The sequence below is a fragment of the Spea bombifrons genome, chromosome 6 (assembly GCF_027358695.1).
Source record: "Spea bombifrons isolate aSpeBom1 chromosome 6, aSpeBom1.2.pri, whole genome shotgun sequence".
Classification (NCBI taxonomy): Eukaryota; Metazoa; Chordata; class Amphibia; order Anura; family Pelobatidae; genus Spea; species Spea bombifrons.
Window position 1 is genome coordinate 45373940 of NC_071092.1, and position 17531 is coordinate 45391470.

The 17531-nt window shown below is 37.7% G+C and overlaps 1 protein-coding gene across 3 annotated transcripts in view; it reads right to left on the bottom strand.

The window, feature by feature from the left end:
- Positions 1-17531, bottom strand: part of DAB1 (DAB adaptor protein 1) — a 310139-nt gene that overhangs the window by 37326 nt on the left and 255282 nt on the right. For all 3 annotated transcript variants that reach the window (XM_053469376.1, XM_053469378.1, XM_053469377.1), the window contains 2 exons: positions 8793-8932; positions 6423-6521 (listed from right to left, as the gene is read on the bottom strand). In XM_053469376.1, coding sequence (XP_053325351.1) covers positions 6423-6521; positions 8793-8932 — 239 coding nt within the window. The remainder of the gene's footprint in view (positions 1-6422; positions 6522-8792; positions 8933-17531) is intronic.

Genomic DNA, 17531 nt, shown 5'->3' on the forward strand with positions numbered 1-17531 from the left:
ACCCCAGCTCAAATTATTGTGACATCCAAACAAAAATCACATCTGAGGTCACAAAATCTCATTTATTTTCTAGCATTATCTTTTATTTTATTTTTTTTATTTATTTTTTTTATATTTTTCACCACTCTGGAACAACTGCTAATTCGTAGTAAGTCTGAAGTCAGGTTAACCTGCTCTCCACATTATAAAAGGATAATGCAGTCCACCGTCTCACTTTCTTTGTTTAATTGAATTTTTCAACTAAAAAAAAAATAAATTCAAGGCAAAAAAAATGAATGTTACTAATTAAAGGACCAAAGTGGTTGTTTTCTTTGTCCTTCCAAAAAAAATATTACGTTTTTCTACAGGGGAGGGTTTGCAAACAGAGTTAATTGCTTTTGCAGTTCGCATGTTTGTTGCGGAGGGAAGCTATTATTATCAACCTTTGCTGTTCTCTAACACCTCTGTGGAAGGATAATGATGTGGTCCACTGTGAACGTCTAATTGTCCACTGCCAGAAATGTTACCTGATTAAATTAGTTGACTCTAAAGCTATTTAAAAATGACCCATAGACTTCTCTACCAGACAGATAATGTCCATACCTGCCCGAGTCCCTCTTTAGGACCCAAACCCCTGTGTCTCCTTTCCCTCCCTTGATCCCTCTCTTTTTTGAGCAGCTCTGAATGTTTGATGGGTATGAGAGTTCTACTGGAAAATTTGTGAAAGAATGAAATGGTGTGAATAAAACACCTACTTTTTAGTCTAAACAGCTATTAACAAGTCAAAAAGTCTCATAAAAAGTCTAGCTAAAGTGACAATCCCTAGTAACACTTTTTACTCACGCATTCTAAACGCTAAGTCTTCGGCCATTTTGAAACGTTATGAATATAAAGTATGACGGGTTTCGTCAATGAGGTCAAACAGCTCTGGGAAAATGGTGAGAAAATTGGTCAAAAGAAAGATAGGGCTGGCGACATTCAGGGGCCAAATCAAACAGTAATAAAGCATTTCTGTCCAATACCTGTTTACAGAAAGAAAATGTATCGACAATCCATAAAAGGATACAGTCATCATGGAGATGCCACCTAAAGCCCTTCTTACTCTACACATACTGGTGGCCACTCTAGAGTTGCTACACAACAATCAGTAAAAACTTCAGTAATGGTCCAAGGTCTTTAAATCAGATCCGGCACAGGGGACAATTGTCCCTGGCTACCATGCAAGCCCTCCCCTGGCCAAAAAACAGACTATATCTTCTTGCCTTCTACTTCAGTTAGGTCTAATGATACTGATCTGTTCTTAATCAGATCCACATCTCATGAAGATATCTGTATCTCAAGAAGTTCCTCACTTAAGTATGTGTGAACCAGTCTCGGGCTGGCCATCTCGCACGCCACGCACATGTCTGGTGGGCCACAGTCTGACATCGCCCCATACTCATACCTGGGAACTCTCCGGTCTCGACGCGCCCCCAATCCCCGCCAATTTCCCCTTTAAATGGGGGTGTTTCCCATAATGTCAATAGGCAGTCCAGGCTGAGTCCCGCCGGGATAGGCTCCGTGTAGACAGAGCCCAGAAGTCCCTAGGTATGCCCATAGTTACCTGATCTTCTGGGTTCTGCCATCGGTTGCTTTTACGTCAAGAGGTGGCCATCGGCCTTAAAGTGCCGGGGCCGCCTCATTTCCCCCAGTCTGGTCCTGGTGTGAACAGTCAAACGACTTCATGTTTGTTGGTTGAGAGGCATAACAAGTTGTATAATCAACAAATTTCAGCCCCTGTAGCCTTAAAATTTGCACCACTTCTACCCATGCAAGAATATGCTTGTTTATCATTAAAAATCAATGCATTAACTGCATCTGCGTAATAATGAGAAATAATTCACAGGGATATTTCGGCAAACCAACGGAAAACTGGCATTCTGTATGAGCGAGAATCGGAGTTATCCATCGCGGATCGCATTTTCCTCACTCAACGTACCGATTTCCATTAAAATTATTTCTAATCTATTAACAGGGTGAAAGTTCATTTTCACTTACCCTACATACAGCTAATCTCCGCTTCAATTATTTCAGACATGGAAAATAAATTGCCTGTTAATTATTCCCACTTGTGTAGAACTGAATTAGTTTTCCAGTCAACCAAAACACAGGTACACGGATAATCTAAATGATATACAGTATTAATCTTCCGCTTAATTATCAGGGCTGGTACTTATAAATAGTAAGCTAGTTTATTCCATATCTTTCTTGTTTATGATTGGCTATGATGTCATTCATGCCCAATAGTTAATTACAGAAAAATACAAAAAAAAAAGCAAAATTAGTTTTCATAACCGGTGGGTTAAAAGAGATTTTGAAGTCAGAGCAAGTACTGCAGTAGATGCCACAACCGATAAAGTTGACCAGACCATGTGAGAATAAATGTCAGAACATTCCTATTTGCATATGCCTACCCAGAATCCCTTGTGGTTGTGGCAGCACCATGAGATTTCTGAGGGAGAAACAAGCCTTCTGGCTTGTCTGGTGTCTGTAGATGAGTGATTAATAATACTTCCGCTACCCCTTAATTTTAAGTGGAAGGGTTTTCCATCCCCTTTACTCACCATAACTTATGTAATGATATTGTTTGTACCAAAGATAGTCCATCGGATTTGTTCAAATACCCAAAATGAAATCTGGGATGAATGTTGCCTTTTTGGAAGAGTGTTTGTCCAAGGAGCATTTTTAACCGTTTTATTTTGCATGATTTTGTAGGTATTGTATCCAACTGCAAGGTGTTTGCGATGGAATTCGCGGTGGAGACAGAGTGCTAAGCAGCGTTTTGCAAGATTATCTTTTTAGTTGAAGATGCAGCGAAGTGGAGAGGACGGGGAAAAGATTTAAACCAAAAAGAATTCGACGGTATAGTTTCAACAGATTCCCTGCCTAAATTACATATTTCATGCATGGTTAAAAATTAAGCCATCATAAATAACTAATTTGGGAAATTCGTTTTCGGGGAACACATTGCTTTCCCTGCCCATTCGTTTCTGATGAAAATCAGGGGGCATTTTTAATTTGGGGAACTAGATTCGTTGCCTGGTGCCCACATTCATTAACTCATTCATTCACTCTCTCATACTCATTCACACTGCAATGGGGGATTGGAGGATCGGGGAGAGGGCCTCACTGGAACCACTGCCATTTCACCCCCCCCCCATTGGTGGGCCAAAATCACGGCCCTTTCGAACACAGAAGCAATCGGCAGAGAAGGTAGGAAGAAATTAAGAGAATGGGAATTTCCGGGAGACTCGGAACCTCTGTGTGACAGTGTGGCACCCTCCTGATGAGCACCTGGGGCGGAATGCACCCCCTGCTCCTCCTCAGTACACCACTAAATCTATACCACGATAATATATCTTGTTCATTAAAAACTTGCGATAAGCATTATGTTCCTTTATTTTTGTGTAATTGTCCGCTTTCATCAGTCGTACTTCCCCCCTTCGATATTAACAACCTAGAGCCATCTCTGATTTAACGGTATGAATGTAGATTGCAACATAACACCGTTATACTTCGTGGCCATTACCTGAACAATTTAACTTCCGAATATATACATCATTTCCGCACGGTGCATCCTCCACAGTAGTTTTAGTTATTTTAGTAAATTAATTTGAATAAATAGCGCCTGGGGGAGTGCGGTGTCACTGTTAATACTGGTGGAATGAATATAAGGTCTGGGATAAAGCTTTGAAAAAGGATGACTTCTGCACAGATGGTAATAGAATTGCAGATGGTAAACTGGAGTAAGTTGTTTAAACAGAAAGACACACAGATTTCCTGGAAGGGTTTCAAGGACATAGTTTCTTTCTCTCCTTGAAATAAAAATAAAATAGTAATATACGTGATTTCAGAAACATTGCTATAGGAGCCACTAAACTTCCGTGGGCATGGTTTTTAGAGGAATACATATAATGCTTAACAAACACAACAGTAACGGCAGAAATGTCGTTTATTCACTAAAATGGGACCATTGGACATTATGATTGACTTCACTACATCATATCTCTCATCTTCTAACCCCGAAAATCAGGACTGCGGGATTGCAGTCTCGGATCCTGCTGTCCAGCCGCGCTCTACCTCGCTCCCCAACAGACTTACGAAGAACGCTATATAGTTTAAAAAACACCTACATTTTAATAGACAAAGTCGTGATGGTGGAACAGGCAGACTAGAAGGGGCCGAATGGGTCTGATCTTCCGGCAAAGTCTATGTTTCTATGGTGACAGTTACAATTTAATCTAGAAGACTCTAGTTATACAGTTACATATTCTTTTTAGCCAAGTATAATTAATAAAATATTAAATTATTTTTTTAAAAATTTGGCACATAATAAAATTCATTTTCCGTGACATGTTAAGCATATGGGGTGAGGTTGCTAACAGACGTAGCATTGCGTATAACTGTCAGGAAAGCATGTGAATTCATGGGCATCTCTACGGCAAGTTCTTCGTCTTTCTGGTGTTATTTCTGTGTCTGACAGATGTCTGTTTCTGAAAACACTGATTACTTGCTGCTTGGGTTATGCTACAATCTCAAGACACCCTTCATATTTCATAAGAATCGACCGATTCTGAACCCAGAATTCTCTGAAATCGAGAGGAACAATCAGGTGGGTTGACCATGGAAGGTCTCCATCCCTTGGAGTTCCTGTCTTTGTTTTTGGAAACTAGATTTGTCCAATAATATATCTAAATTAAATAAACCAAAGTAAGCCGGTTTATATACAAATATAAAAATACAATAATAATTATATTATTAAAATAATTATATAATCATTATATATAATTATTATAATAATAAATAATTATTATTCTGTCCATTTGACCATGATGACGTCTTAAAAAAATAAAAAAATAAAATAAAAATAATTATAATTTACGGCAAACTGCACACGAACCAATGAGTGTGGTTTACTTAGTATATAGAACCATAAAATAGAGGAGTTGGAGTAAAAGAGCCAATTTAAATGAGGAGCGGCACCCGGAATGTTCCCAGGAATGGCCATAGGGTTTCACACACAGATCGCATGTTGTAAACGGGCTCATTAACCATAGGGCTGACGGCACCATGTATTTTAAATGTATTAGTTAAGGTAACAATAACATCTTTCATCTGTCGTTTAAGAAAAATACATGTTTATTTTTTGGGGGTGAAAAGGACCCTTGGAAAAACAAACTAATAATGATCATTTAACTCTTTGGTATGGTTTTTTTTAAGCAAACTGGTTAAGGATATTTAGCTTTCACTATTAGAAAACATTCTTCCAAAAATGTTTTTGTTCTCTATGATTACTGTTCATATTTATTTATTACAATTTTAACTATAAATATATATAAATAAAAAAATATAAATATATATAAATAAATATATATATTAAAAAAATATAAATATATATAGTTTGATTATTTTTGTTTATGGTACCTGATATATGGATCTGTTTACATTATGCAACATTTTTTTAGTAAAACTGCATATACAGTAGCTTATTTTTTATTATTATTATTATTATTATTATTATTTTTGTTTTGAACCAGAGCAATAGGTTAGAGATATTTGAAGTTCATGGCAAAAAAAAAAAACAACTAATTATTACTCTGCCCTGAATTTACATCTTGACCAGATTCCACCAAAGCAGAGGAAAAAAACATAAAGATGCTGATAATTATTTCCGCGCACTGGAGAGCAAACCGTTCGATCTATATACGCAGTAATGATTTTTGAAGAATTTTGGAGTTTTGGTATTGCCTTTGAACATGTGGTCCCATCTACTCTACTATCGTACCGTATCGTCAAGATACGTTATTAGAACTAAAGTGGCAGAATCCCCCTGTCATCAGATATTGATAACAAGTCACAAGAACGTTACCAGCAACACCAGCTGTTAGGAGATATACGGTAATTATTATTAATTCCGCACAGAATATAAAGCGCTGTAACCATCTCTTAATTAGGACACAAAGCTGGTTTCTTGCGAACCACATCTGCAGGATCCAGGTGGTTATCCTCGCCGCTAATATTTGTTTCCCAGTGTGTCAAAGTCACATTCGGTGCTTGCGTCGACACAACGGGAAGGGCTAATCCCAGGTGGGCTTCCGCCGCTTGCTAAAATCCGACCGGCTTCTTCAAATGATGCGTCCCAGTCTGAAGTCAGCCAATTAGTCTTCCCTTTCAAAGCGAACCGCGTACTCCCTACGCCAACGCGCCTCGACTTGCCAAGGAAATGAATTTAAAATATATTTTTTAGAATAAATAACACGACTTGTCTTTGTTTCTGGATGGACAGAAAACATCCTTGGAATTCCAGGAACCAAAATAATTAGAATTCCGTGTACAGAGCGCAAATTGTTTCAAATGATATTCCAATCTGGATTTAAAAAAATGATTTTTATTAAGTTACTTACACCAGTTTTCTCATCGAAGATTTTGATTCCCCCGAACGAGACCGTTAGAAAGACCTTTTGCTTGTGTTCACCTTTCGATCGTGCACCCGCGGCAATCCCCTGTTGAGGGACAAAAAAAAAACAAGGCATACAAGGTTACTGTGTTTTTCTCCTAACCTTTTTTTTTTTTTTTTAAATAATTTTTTATTTAAGAAAATATTTGAAGATATGATATTCGCTGTAAAACACTTGTCGAGTCAGGGCGCCACCTACACTTCTGAACTTAACCCCTTAAGGACAATGGGTGGTCCCTAAACATATTGAAAACAATGAATTTTGAGCTCGTACATGTACGGGCTTTGTCATTAAGGGGTTAATAAAAATTTTTAACTAAATGCTACATTAGAAACATCTTTCCTAGCTCCATGGTAATGCCTAAACCCATTGCTTAAATAATTTTTTCATCACGTATTATTTTGCCTTATTCAGAAGTTTTGCAGGGAACGCTTAATTCTCATGTGACCCAAAAGGAGGCGTTGATTGGTTGCTGGCCGTAAATTTGGGGTTTGAGCTGCCCTGATGGTGAGATCTTCTCTGTAATGGAGCGAATGAACAAAAGACAGCAATGCTCTTTCCAAGTAAGCACTTTTCCTATCGGGTAGTCTACTTTGGCGTTTAGGTTGAAAACCGGTCTCCCTTTTTTGTTTTCTAAACAAGTAAATTATTATTTTGTCGTATAAGAGTATGTAGGGCCAGAAAAAATAAAATACATGTAATTTAATCACAACAAAGATGCTGTTGCTCCAAGGTTAAAGCCATTTCCGCTATTAAAGTAATATTTGATTAAAAAAAACCAAAACATATTAAATAATAAAAAATATAAATAAATAAATAAAAATAATAAAAAACAAAAACATATTCAATTATAAAAAATATAAATAAATAAAAATAATAAAAAACAAATAAAATAGCTTGATGGCGAGGAGGTATTGCACAAGTGCACCTTACATGAACTACAATAAGTCAGTACGTATATGTAGAGAATGTCAGTCTAGTTTCCATAGTTTAACACCACGAGTTTGGAGAATTAACCCCTTAATGACAAAGCCCGTGCATGTACGGGTTCAAAATGCCTTGTTTTTAATGGGTTTAGGGACCGCCCATTGTCCATAAGGGGTTAACGATGGATGCCGCGTGTATTCATACAGAAAGTAACCTTAATGCATTATGCAGCCTTCAATAAAATAGTTGCCCGAATTATTAAAATTGAGCACGAACCCTCGCGCCCTACTGTTAAATACAAAGGCTCGCTAGACAAGAACATTAATCTTGGAGACCGCCTGGATCTTGTCATAATTTGCCAGGGACTCGGAAAAACCTCTCAATTAATAAGAAAAAATAAAAACATGGAGTACCTCGGACAAAACAAATAACAAATTTTATCAGCAGGTGCCTTTGCTTCCTGATGGCTAAGTGGAAATGAAGGGGGGATTTAAACTAATTTCTAATATTTGCCATTTTCCACATTCATTAAAAAAAAAAACTAATCAAAAAAATAGGCTGTCGCTAAGGAGAAAGCCCTCCGTAAAATTTGGTTTATATGCTTAGACAACGTGGAAGAAGCCACGTTGGGTTTTGGGGCAATGTACAATTTTGGTTTATCTCAGGAAATGGGTAAAATGGGTGAGTTGGCTTCTATTTTTATTATCATTTATTATTTATTGTGTTATATAGCCCAGGTAGGCGCAGAAGATGACGAAGAATGAAGACTTTTTGGAGCAGCGGACGAAGACAGAAGAAAGATCAACAAGAAGATGCAAGATAAGAGGCAGAGCTGCTAGGGACAAAGACGGACACAGAAGCGGAGAAGAGCAAGGGAGCATGAATGAAATTGTGAGAAAGAGCGTGAATGAGAGTATGATAGCGCATGAATGAAAGCGTGAGAGAGCATGAGTGAATGAGGGTGAATGACAACAAATTTTGTTTCCGAATGTAAAAGTCCCCCCTGATTCTCATCCAAAACGAACTGACAGGTAACTAAATTCATTGTCTGAAACGGAAACATTTGACCGAATAGTTTGTGGTCCATCTACTGCCTACCCCTACAAAGGCTGCCTCAACCAATCAACAAAAATCAGCAACTTAACAATGGGGGAGAAATAACTTCATGGGGAGGAATAATTAGGCAGATCCAAGGAAGGAAACGTAAAATTTACATCTAAGTGGCAAATCCGCTTTAAAGTTGGATACATTGAAAGCTATATTTACAAAAGTGTAATTCCCAGTCCATTACAATTTTTTTAATTCGCGTGGGGGGGGGGCTTTATGAGAAAATATTTTTATTATTATTTATAATTCTTATTAAAATGATGTTAAATGTGCAGACAGTACCTTGAGCTTTATCATTGAATCCTGGCATAACTTGTCTCCTCTCGCCGCAGAAACCTCGTCAATTCCAATTAACTTTGCTTTGTACCGTACACCGTCCCCTTTAAACCTTTTTATTAAAGTGGCTTCGCTGCGTTCCTGACCTAAAAGGACATAAAGAAAAAAGACAGACGTATAAGCAAAGTCAAACAGAGAGAGGACACTTCCCAACCCCTGCAGGGATATTACATGTAAAACTTACAGAAACAGACATGTCTGATTACCAAATGCTATTTTTTTTCATATTTTTTTCCGTATTTTTGGATTTTTATTTTATTTTTTTGCCTTAAGGCAGCGCAGGCAGACAATAAAAAGAGAGAAAGACAATTTCATGTTTAATCAGGTTGTATAGAAAAAAAAAATGACAGTTAATCAACGTATGTGAGTCACCATCTGCTTTAAAATTCTGGCCTCTTGGAACGGGAAATTAAAGTTACAGAAAAAAATGTATTTTTTTTAGGAAATAGAAGATGAATATGGTAAACGTTACATTCCGGAGACGCTGTATTCTCAACATCATGTTGGGGGATTATGTATAAGAATTATGGTTTAAAGTGGTCCTATCGGAGCAGGAAAATCCCGTTGGTTGCTATAGTGATTGCTTCGCTTATGCATACCTCCCAACAGTCCCGGTTCTCACTGGACAGTCCCGATTTTTACTATGCTATGAAATTGCTTACCCGCTTTGAGCTGTACTTACATCACCCATTGCTTGTTAACCATTCGGTTCTTACGCCATTCTATCCCCAATACATTTTGTTCCAATAATCAAATGCCACAGACGTATCCTTATTACACATTCTATTCCCGCACGGCTTTAACGCTCCTTCTCCATTACTCAGTACTCGATAAACACAGTTTAGCTTGTCTTTTGTAGGGATTAGCACTCTGTGTACAAGGTTCCGGGGGGGGGTCATTATCTAGGATGCATTGCTCAGTACCCTGCATTTATTATATTTCTATATGTTAGGATTAATAGCAGTTATCCAAGGTTTAGCGCACTCGGCGTCCAGGGATTAACACTCAATATATTAGGTTAAGAGCTCGTAATATAAGATTTATCAGGGTTTTACACTCCATATGTCACGTTAAACAATCTACGAGCAACTCTTTTTCTAAACCTTAGATTATTTACTAGCAAAAATTTAACCGGACTATTAAAGGAGAACTCCCACCAATTTTTTTTATTTTTTATTACTAGTATTCTTATACCAAAAACATAAACTATGATGGGTAAAGCTGATAGAAAGCCCTTCGACTTAAAATGTAGAAGTAGAGTAGTAGAAGTATTATTAATCACTCATCTACAGACACCAGACAAGCCAGAAGGTTTGTCTTTCCCTCAGAAATCTTATGGTGCTGCCACAAACACAAGGGATTCTGGGTAGGCGCATGCAAATAAGGTCAACAATGATCACCTTTTGCTTCTATATCCACTTTATGCAATAAACAGCTGTCCATGAGCGGTGATCTGGCTACTGCATCTCTTACCCGTGTTTTGTCAAAGGCTGTCCTGTACAGCGGGCAATTACTTTCAAGGGGTCCATGTATAAAGTGGATTTAGAGGCAAAAGGTTGTTATTGTTGACCTTATTTGCATGCGCCTACCCAGAATCCCTTGTGGTTGTGGCAGCACCATGCGATTTCTGAGGGGAAAACAGGCCTTCTGGCTTGTCTGGTGTCTGTAGATGAGTGTTTAACAATGCTTCTACATACCCCTAAATTTTAAGTGGAAGGGTTTTTCATCACCTTTACTCACCATAACTTATGTAATGGTATTTCTTGGCTACCCCAAGCCCTATGTATTGCAACCTCATGCTGATGAGTCCCGGTAAGGGCAAACAGCTGTCTATGGGCAGTGAACCGCCTGCTGCATCTCTTACCTGAGTTTTGTCTAAAGGCTGTCCTGTACAGCAGGTTGATAACTTTCAAGGGATCCATGTTTAAAGTGGACATTGAGGTAAAAGGCGATCATTACTAACTTTAATTGCTTGCACTTCTCCAGAATCCCTTGTGGTTGTGGCAGCGTTGTGGGGTTTATCAGGGAGTAAACAAGCAGTCTACTGTCTGTCGATGAGTGTTTAATAATGCTTTTACTATCCTCTGGTGTAAGAATACAAATAGGTTTTCAAAAATATTGCGCTGTTTTCTTTTTAAAAACATTTCTAGTTTTTGCCCCGTGATATAATGTTTTCAGGCAGCTGCATATTAGCTGTTTGTATGATTCTCGCTCTGTTATCTGAACCCCAATCTACTAAACACCCAGACTCCAGAGTGATCAGTTATTCTTCTGAAGAGAATCCAGAAAACATTTGTTGGAAAGTTTTTTGTTGTTTTTTTTTTTACTGAAAGAAGGGTACAAGTGAAGTAAATATTGTTGCTTCGCTGATCCCTGAAAAATAAGGTATTTGACTATAAAAAAAAGTCCTTTTTAAGTGATATCTGAAGATTTACGTGCTCTAAGTGAGGACCGATATTGCTACTGGGTTTAATTTGCTGAAATGTCAAAAGTATTTGATGTTACTTGGCATGAGACAAAATACCAGCACTTCTCCAAAGCCGTTCCAATCCACTTGGCAGCGATATCTATTTATGGAAATATGTTTTCTTTTTCACGTTATGAAAGAAATAATATTCTAAAAAGGAGACACATGCTGGAAGTTCCCATAGTTACAAGCTGGATATGCTAAAATGTGCTACCAGCTCAATGTAAAAAAAAAAAAATAGTGTTATCCAAATTCCTGTGAATTCCAATTAAAGTTTGTAAAATTTGTTTATGGATTTCTGGAGTAAAAGGCTTTGGACCTACTAGAATGCACAAAATGAAACAAGGTCATTTAAAATGTTTGCATGTTTGAATTCCCTTGATGTATCACCCTCTACCACGTCTACTGGGAGGCTGTTCTCCTTATTTGCATATTATGTCTAAACTTTTGTCACATCTTTAAACATATCAGAAAGGAAAGCAAGAACATTTTGTAGGTGTCTGTAGATGAGTGATTAATAATGCTTCTACTGCCCCCTTAATTTTAGTGGAAGGGTTTCCATCACCTTTACTCACCATAACTTATGTAATGGTATTTTTTGGCTACTCCAAGTATAAACCAGTACCCCAATATCATGCTGATGAGTCCAATTAATGAGAAGATGGTTGTCTGTGAGCAGTCTGGTTATTGCATCTCTTACTTGATAGGCTGTCCTGTACAGCGGGTGATTGTTTTCAAGGGATCCATGTATAAAGTGGAAATAGAGGCAAGGGGTAGTAATTGTTGATCTTATTTGCATGTACCTACCCAGAATCCCCTCTGGTTGTGGCAGCACTGTGAGATTTTTGAGGGAAAAGCAAGTCTTCTGGCTTATCTGGTGTCTGTAGATGAGTGTTTAATAATACTTCTACTACCCCTTAATTTTTTTGGAAGGGCTTTCCATCACCTTTACTCACCATAACTTATGTAATGGTAAAACAGGATGTGACATTATTATCAATTCCTGTTCAATAACACATTGGAATATATGAATGTGTATATATATACATATAAAAACTTTGCCAAGTGAAAATAGTCATGGATGGTTAGAAAGAATAAAGCTACCGTATTTGCTCGATTATAAGACGAGGTTTTTTTCAGAGCAAATGCTCTGAAAAATACCCCTCGTCTTATAATCGGGGTCGTCTTCTAATCAGACCTCAAATAGAGGTCTGATTAGGAGACTAAGATCCAGATCCCCCGCACCGCTGCAGGGGACCTGGATCCTCCTGTCGTCGCCCCCCCCCACACTTACCGGTGCTTCCGGAGGTGAAGTTGGCAGCGGGGGTTTGTATGCGTCCGTCGCAAATACCTTCCCCGACTGTCAGAGTTCCAGAGTTCCTGATCTCTGACAGCCGGGGAAGGTATTTGCGACGGACGCATACAAACCCCCGCTGCCAACTCCACCTCCTTCCGGCTGCCGCGGAATGAGACGTCAACCCGCTGCCCCGGCAATACAGCAGGAAATTGGAAGCACCGGTAAGTAAGTGTGTGTGTGTGTGTGTGTAGGGCATTTCTGGAATGCCTTACACCCCTATATGCCACTCTGGCACTTAGGGGGTTAAAAGGCATATTATGGGGCAGAGTGGCATATAGGGAGGTATAAGGCATTTCAGGAGGCAGAGTGGCGTTAAGGGGGCATTTAATAGTGCACTCTGCCTCCTGAAATGCCTTATACCTCCCTATATGCCACTCTGCCCCATAATATGCCTTTTAACCCCCTAAATGCCAGAGTGGCATATAGGGGTATAAGGCATTTCTGGAGGCAGAGTGCTCTATATAATGCCTTTTAACTCCCTTAATCCCACTCTGCCTCCTGGAATGCCTTATACCTCCCTATATGCCACTCTGCCCCATAATATGCATTTTAACCCCCTAAATGCCAGAATGGGATATAGGGGTATAAGGCATTTCTGGAGGCAGAGTGGCACATAGGGGGTCAAAAGGCATACCATGGGGCACAGTGGCATATAGAGGGTTAAAAGGCATATTATGGGCCACAGTGCCATATTGGTGTGGCAAGCCTGGGGGCAGATGTGCGTAACTGGGGGACAGGTTGGAAAATACAAGAAATAAAACCAAAAAAAAAAATATTTGTCTCAATCATAGCTTTTATTAAAAAAAATAGTTTACATGAATTAACATTTACTGGTAAAACTTTTTTCCTTTAGGGTCGTCTTATATTCAGGCTTTTTCTTTTTTTCCTAAGTTAATATTCAGATTTTGGGGGGTCGTCTTATAATCAGGGTCGTCTTATAATCGAGCAAATACGGTAATTATTAAAAAAATAAAAAAAAATCACCAGAATTCTTGTAAAACTATGACAAATATGGGTCTTGGAAAAATAAAGCTAATTCTTTAAAAAATATATATAATAAATAAATAAATAAAGATTATTGCACTCATCTAGAAATCTCTCTATAGATATATATAAAAAACCCAACTTTGCCAAATAAAAATAGTCACGGATAGCTTGGAAAAATAAAGCCAATTATTAAAAATAAAGCTTATCGTACCCATCAAAAGTGCCCACATTACAGAAAAAAGTAATTTAATTTAGAAGCCCGTCGGACTTTGCGTTCTGTAATCTTAATTTGTTGCTTGGGAGTAACCGGTGAATAAATGTTTTTTGTAATCGCTTTTTCAAAGGCGACAGATAAAATAATGTATTATGTATTTTTTCATGAAAACCATAACTATGTTTCATTTAGAAAGCCTTGTTTTTAATGTCTAACTGATTACGGAACATTTATTGAAAGCTGACAACGTCGTCTGTAGGAAGTAACCTTTTCTTCAGCTTTTTTCCATGGGTCAGCAGTGCACACGCGACTCTAGCCGGAACTGTTATCTCGAAATTAAACACATTAATTTGTTCCTTTAATCAGAGCTGGCGATTATTAAAAAAAGGACATTTAATGTTGACGGCAAATGAAAACGCAAACACAATTTCAACGGTTTAATTCATTTTATTATCCTCTTTAATGACCATAGTTTACAGAGATATAAAACATTCTGCTTGATTAAAGAAAAAAAAAATGTACACGTGATCTCCCAACCAAAAAAGTCCAAGGCGACTCAAACACTAAAGGTTTTAGGGGTGCTACATACAAAACATGTATTTCTCTAGACAGGAGTGTGTATGGAAAGGCTTATTGCCCCTACAGGGGTAATAAGATAGCGCTTGCTAGTCTTAGTCAAAGGATAGCTATGTGGATGTTACGTACATCCTAAGTGTCCTGTTTTCCATGGTGCAGTCCTGTTTTTTTGGGTACTGCTGTCCCAAATGGATCTCCCATGACTGTCTGGATTTGCTTTAACCCCTTAATGGCAACCCCTCAAAATGCATTCTTTTCAATGGGTTTAGGGACCGCCCATTGTCCTTAAGGGGTTAAAATTAGACTTGGGCACCAGGGGGCTCTTCGTGCTTGTCTTCGTCAAAAAAAAAAATCTTCGTATTCCGCGAATATTCGCCCGTTCCTGTCTTCTCTTCGGGCGAATATTCATGGACATTCTTCATGTTTGTTTTTTCTTCGTTTTTTCCGGTTAAGGGGTTAATACTGGGTTAACGCGTACCGCAGCAGCTCTAGCACCAGTAGTTTAAATGTGTGTATCAGCAACTGTATTGATCGCCAGCAGGGGGCCTCCTGCTGGCGACCAATGAGCACACTACCATATATGGCTAATATAGAATATTATGCTACTCAGTGTAAAACCAACAGAGGGGGGCAGCATTCTGTCCGAAGATATATTAGCCATATGTGGCAGTGTGTTCATTTTCATTTATTAATTATTTAAATAAAATATATTCCCATGATCCGCTGGTCTCCCCGCTGCAACAGTTAAATGTCCGCACTCGCGGACATTAATTCTGTCAAACTTGCAAACTCTTTTTTTCTATTTATTTTGGTTTTTTTTTATATTATTATTAAACTGTTAGACAAAAGGCTCATGGGAATATACTTTATTTGAATAAATGCAAATGAGCACACTGCCATATATGGCTAATATATCTTCGGACAGAATGCTGCCCTCTGTTGGTAAGATACATTAAGTAGCATAATAACTTTGGATTTCAAGCAAATGGAACAATGCTACTCAATGTAAAACCAATTTGTTTGTCGCTGGCACGGACTTTTAACTGTTGCAGCAGGGTCCCGGATTTTTGAATAATGGTTTGATTGGATGACCCGAGTAAACTTTAGTAGGTTTTAAACAGAAATATATAATGCTTAGTTAGCGATTAAAAACACAAAAAACACTCCAAAGCAAACGATAGGTTACTTTTTCGTTGTTTTTTGTCTAATTAAAGCAATACTTCCCACAATTAATTATTTTTTTTTATTCCTGAAGTTAAATATATACAACCAGGCAAAACAAATAAACAAACCAAAGAAAAAACAATTCATATATTAACGAATAAATGGGTTATGACAAATAGATAAATAAACTTTTTTTTAGTAATCGTGGTTTAAGTTAAAATATAAAGAGAAGAATATTAACACCAGCCGTCTGAAATGATCTGCACTGATATCTCCGTATACGCGTTGGGTTAAACCTTGCGTATATCCATCCACTTTGTTTCGCAGCCACAGGGTGTAAGAAATGTTATTATTCCCTACGGATAAATCGTTTTGTTCTGCTATTGTGAACAATCAGAATAGAGTCTTCATTTCTTTTTGTCTCTCTCAATACAACAAGACTTTAGTGACATGACTGATCAATAAAAGCATTACTAGCACCGAGCACCAAAACATCTCCGAGCCCCTACAAACTATCTATCTATTATCTATCTATCTATCTATCTATCTATCTATCTATCTATCTATCTATCTATCTATCTATCTATCTATCCATCTATCTATCTATCCATCTATCTATCTATCTATCTATCTATCTATCTATCTATCTATCTATCTATCTATCTATATATCTATCTACTGTATCTATCTATCTATCTATCTATCTATCTATCTATCTATCTATCTATCTATCTATCTATCTATCTATCTATCTATCTATCTATCCATCTATCTATCTATCCATCTATCTATCTATCTATCTATCTATCTATCTATATCTATCTATCTATCTATCCATCTACTGTATCTATCTATCTATCTATCTATCAATCTATCTATCTATCAATCTATCTATCTATCTATCTATCTATCTATCTATCTATCTATCTATCTATCTATCTACCTATATATCTATCCATTTCTATCTATCTATCTATCTATCTATCTATCTATCTATCTATCTATCTATTTATCTATCTATCTATCTATCTATCTATCTATCTATCTATCCATTTCTATCTATCTATCTATCTATCTATCTATCTATCTATCTATCTATCTATCTATCTATCCATTTCTATCTATCTATCTATCTATCTATCTATCTATCTATCTATCTATCCGTCTGTCTATCTATAGATCTCTGTGGTTTCTGTTACAGTGTAGATTTTGTTGGCGCGTTACCTGCGGTGTTTGCAACACAATTCATTGTGCCATTTTGTTTGTGTCAATATGTATGACGATGTTTTAGCATCCACCAACATGATAAGTGCAGGGCGTACATTGCCCTCTGTCAAAGAAGGGAACGGCAGCCATGAAGCAATTAAAACCACGGGGAGTAACAGCTTCTCCCCAGAGAGATACTTAGTAACCAAGTCTTATCTTATGATGTCATAGTTCACTGGAATTTAAATGTTGACTTTTGGATATTCTGACCACTTCCCTCTCCCCATCAATAAAGTAATTGCTTATTATTTTACATTATCTCAGGATTGAGGTGTTGGGTGGAATCGTTGCATCGATATCTGCCTCGTGCGTCAACAGAAAAAATCAGGTCAAACATGTTTTATTTTATTAATGTTGGGATGTGAGCCGGCCACACGAGGCCATGAGTCACGAGTTTAGCGGCCGCTCACGCTCGTAGCCTCTACTCATATAACTTTGCTAACCTTTTCATTGCATTGACTTCGCGATCCATCATTAACCTTGTTGGTAGACATCTATTCCAACGCGGGTTATTGTTTATTCTCTCTTGGTTTTTTATTTTTTTTATACAATGCCGTAGGCTTTGGTCTAGCAGTTATTTTCCAAGTTACCGGCTTCTCAGAGGTACATAATTTTAGCAAACAACATCCTGTTCCATGTCTCCGATAAAAAGAA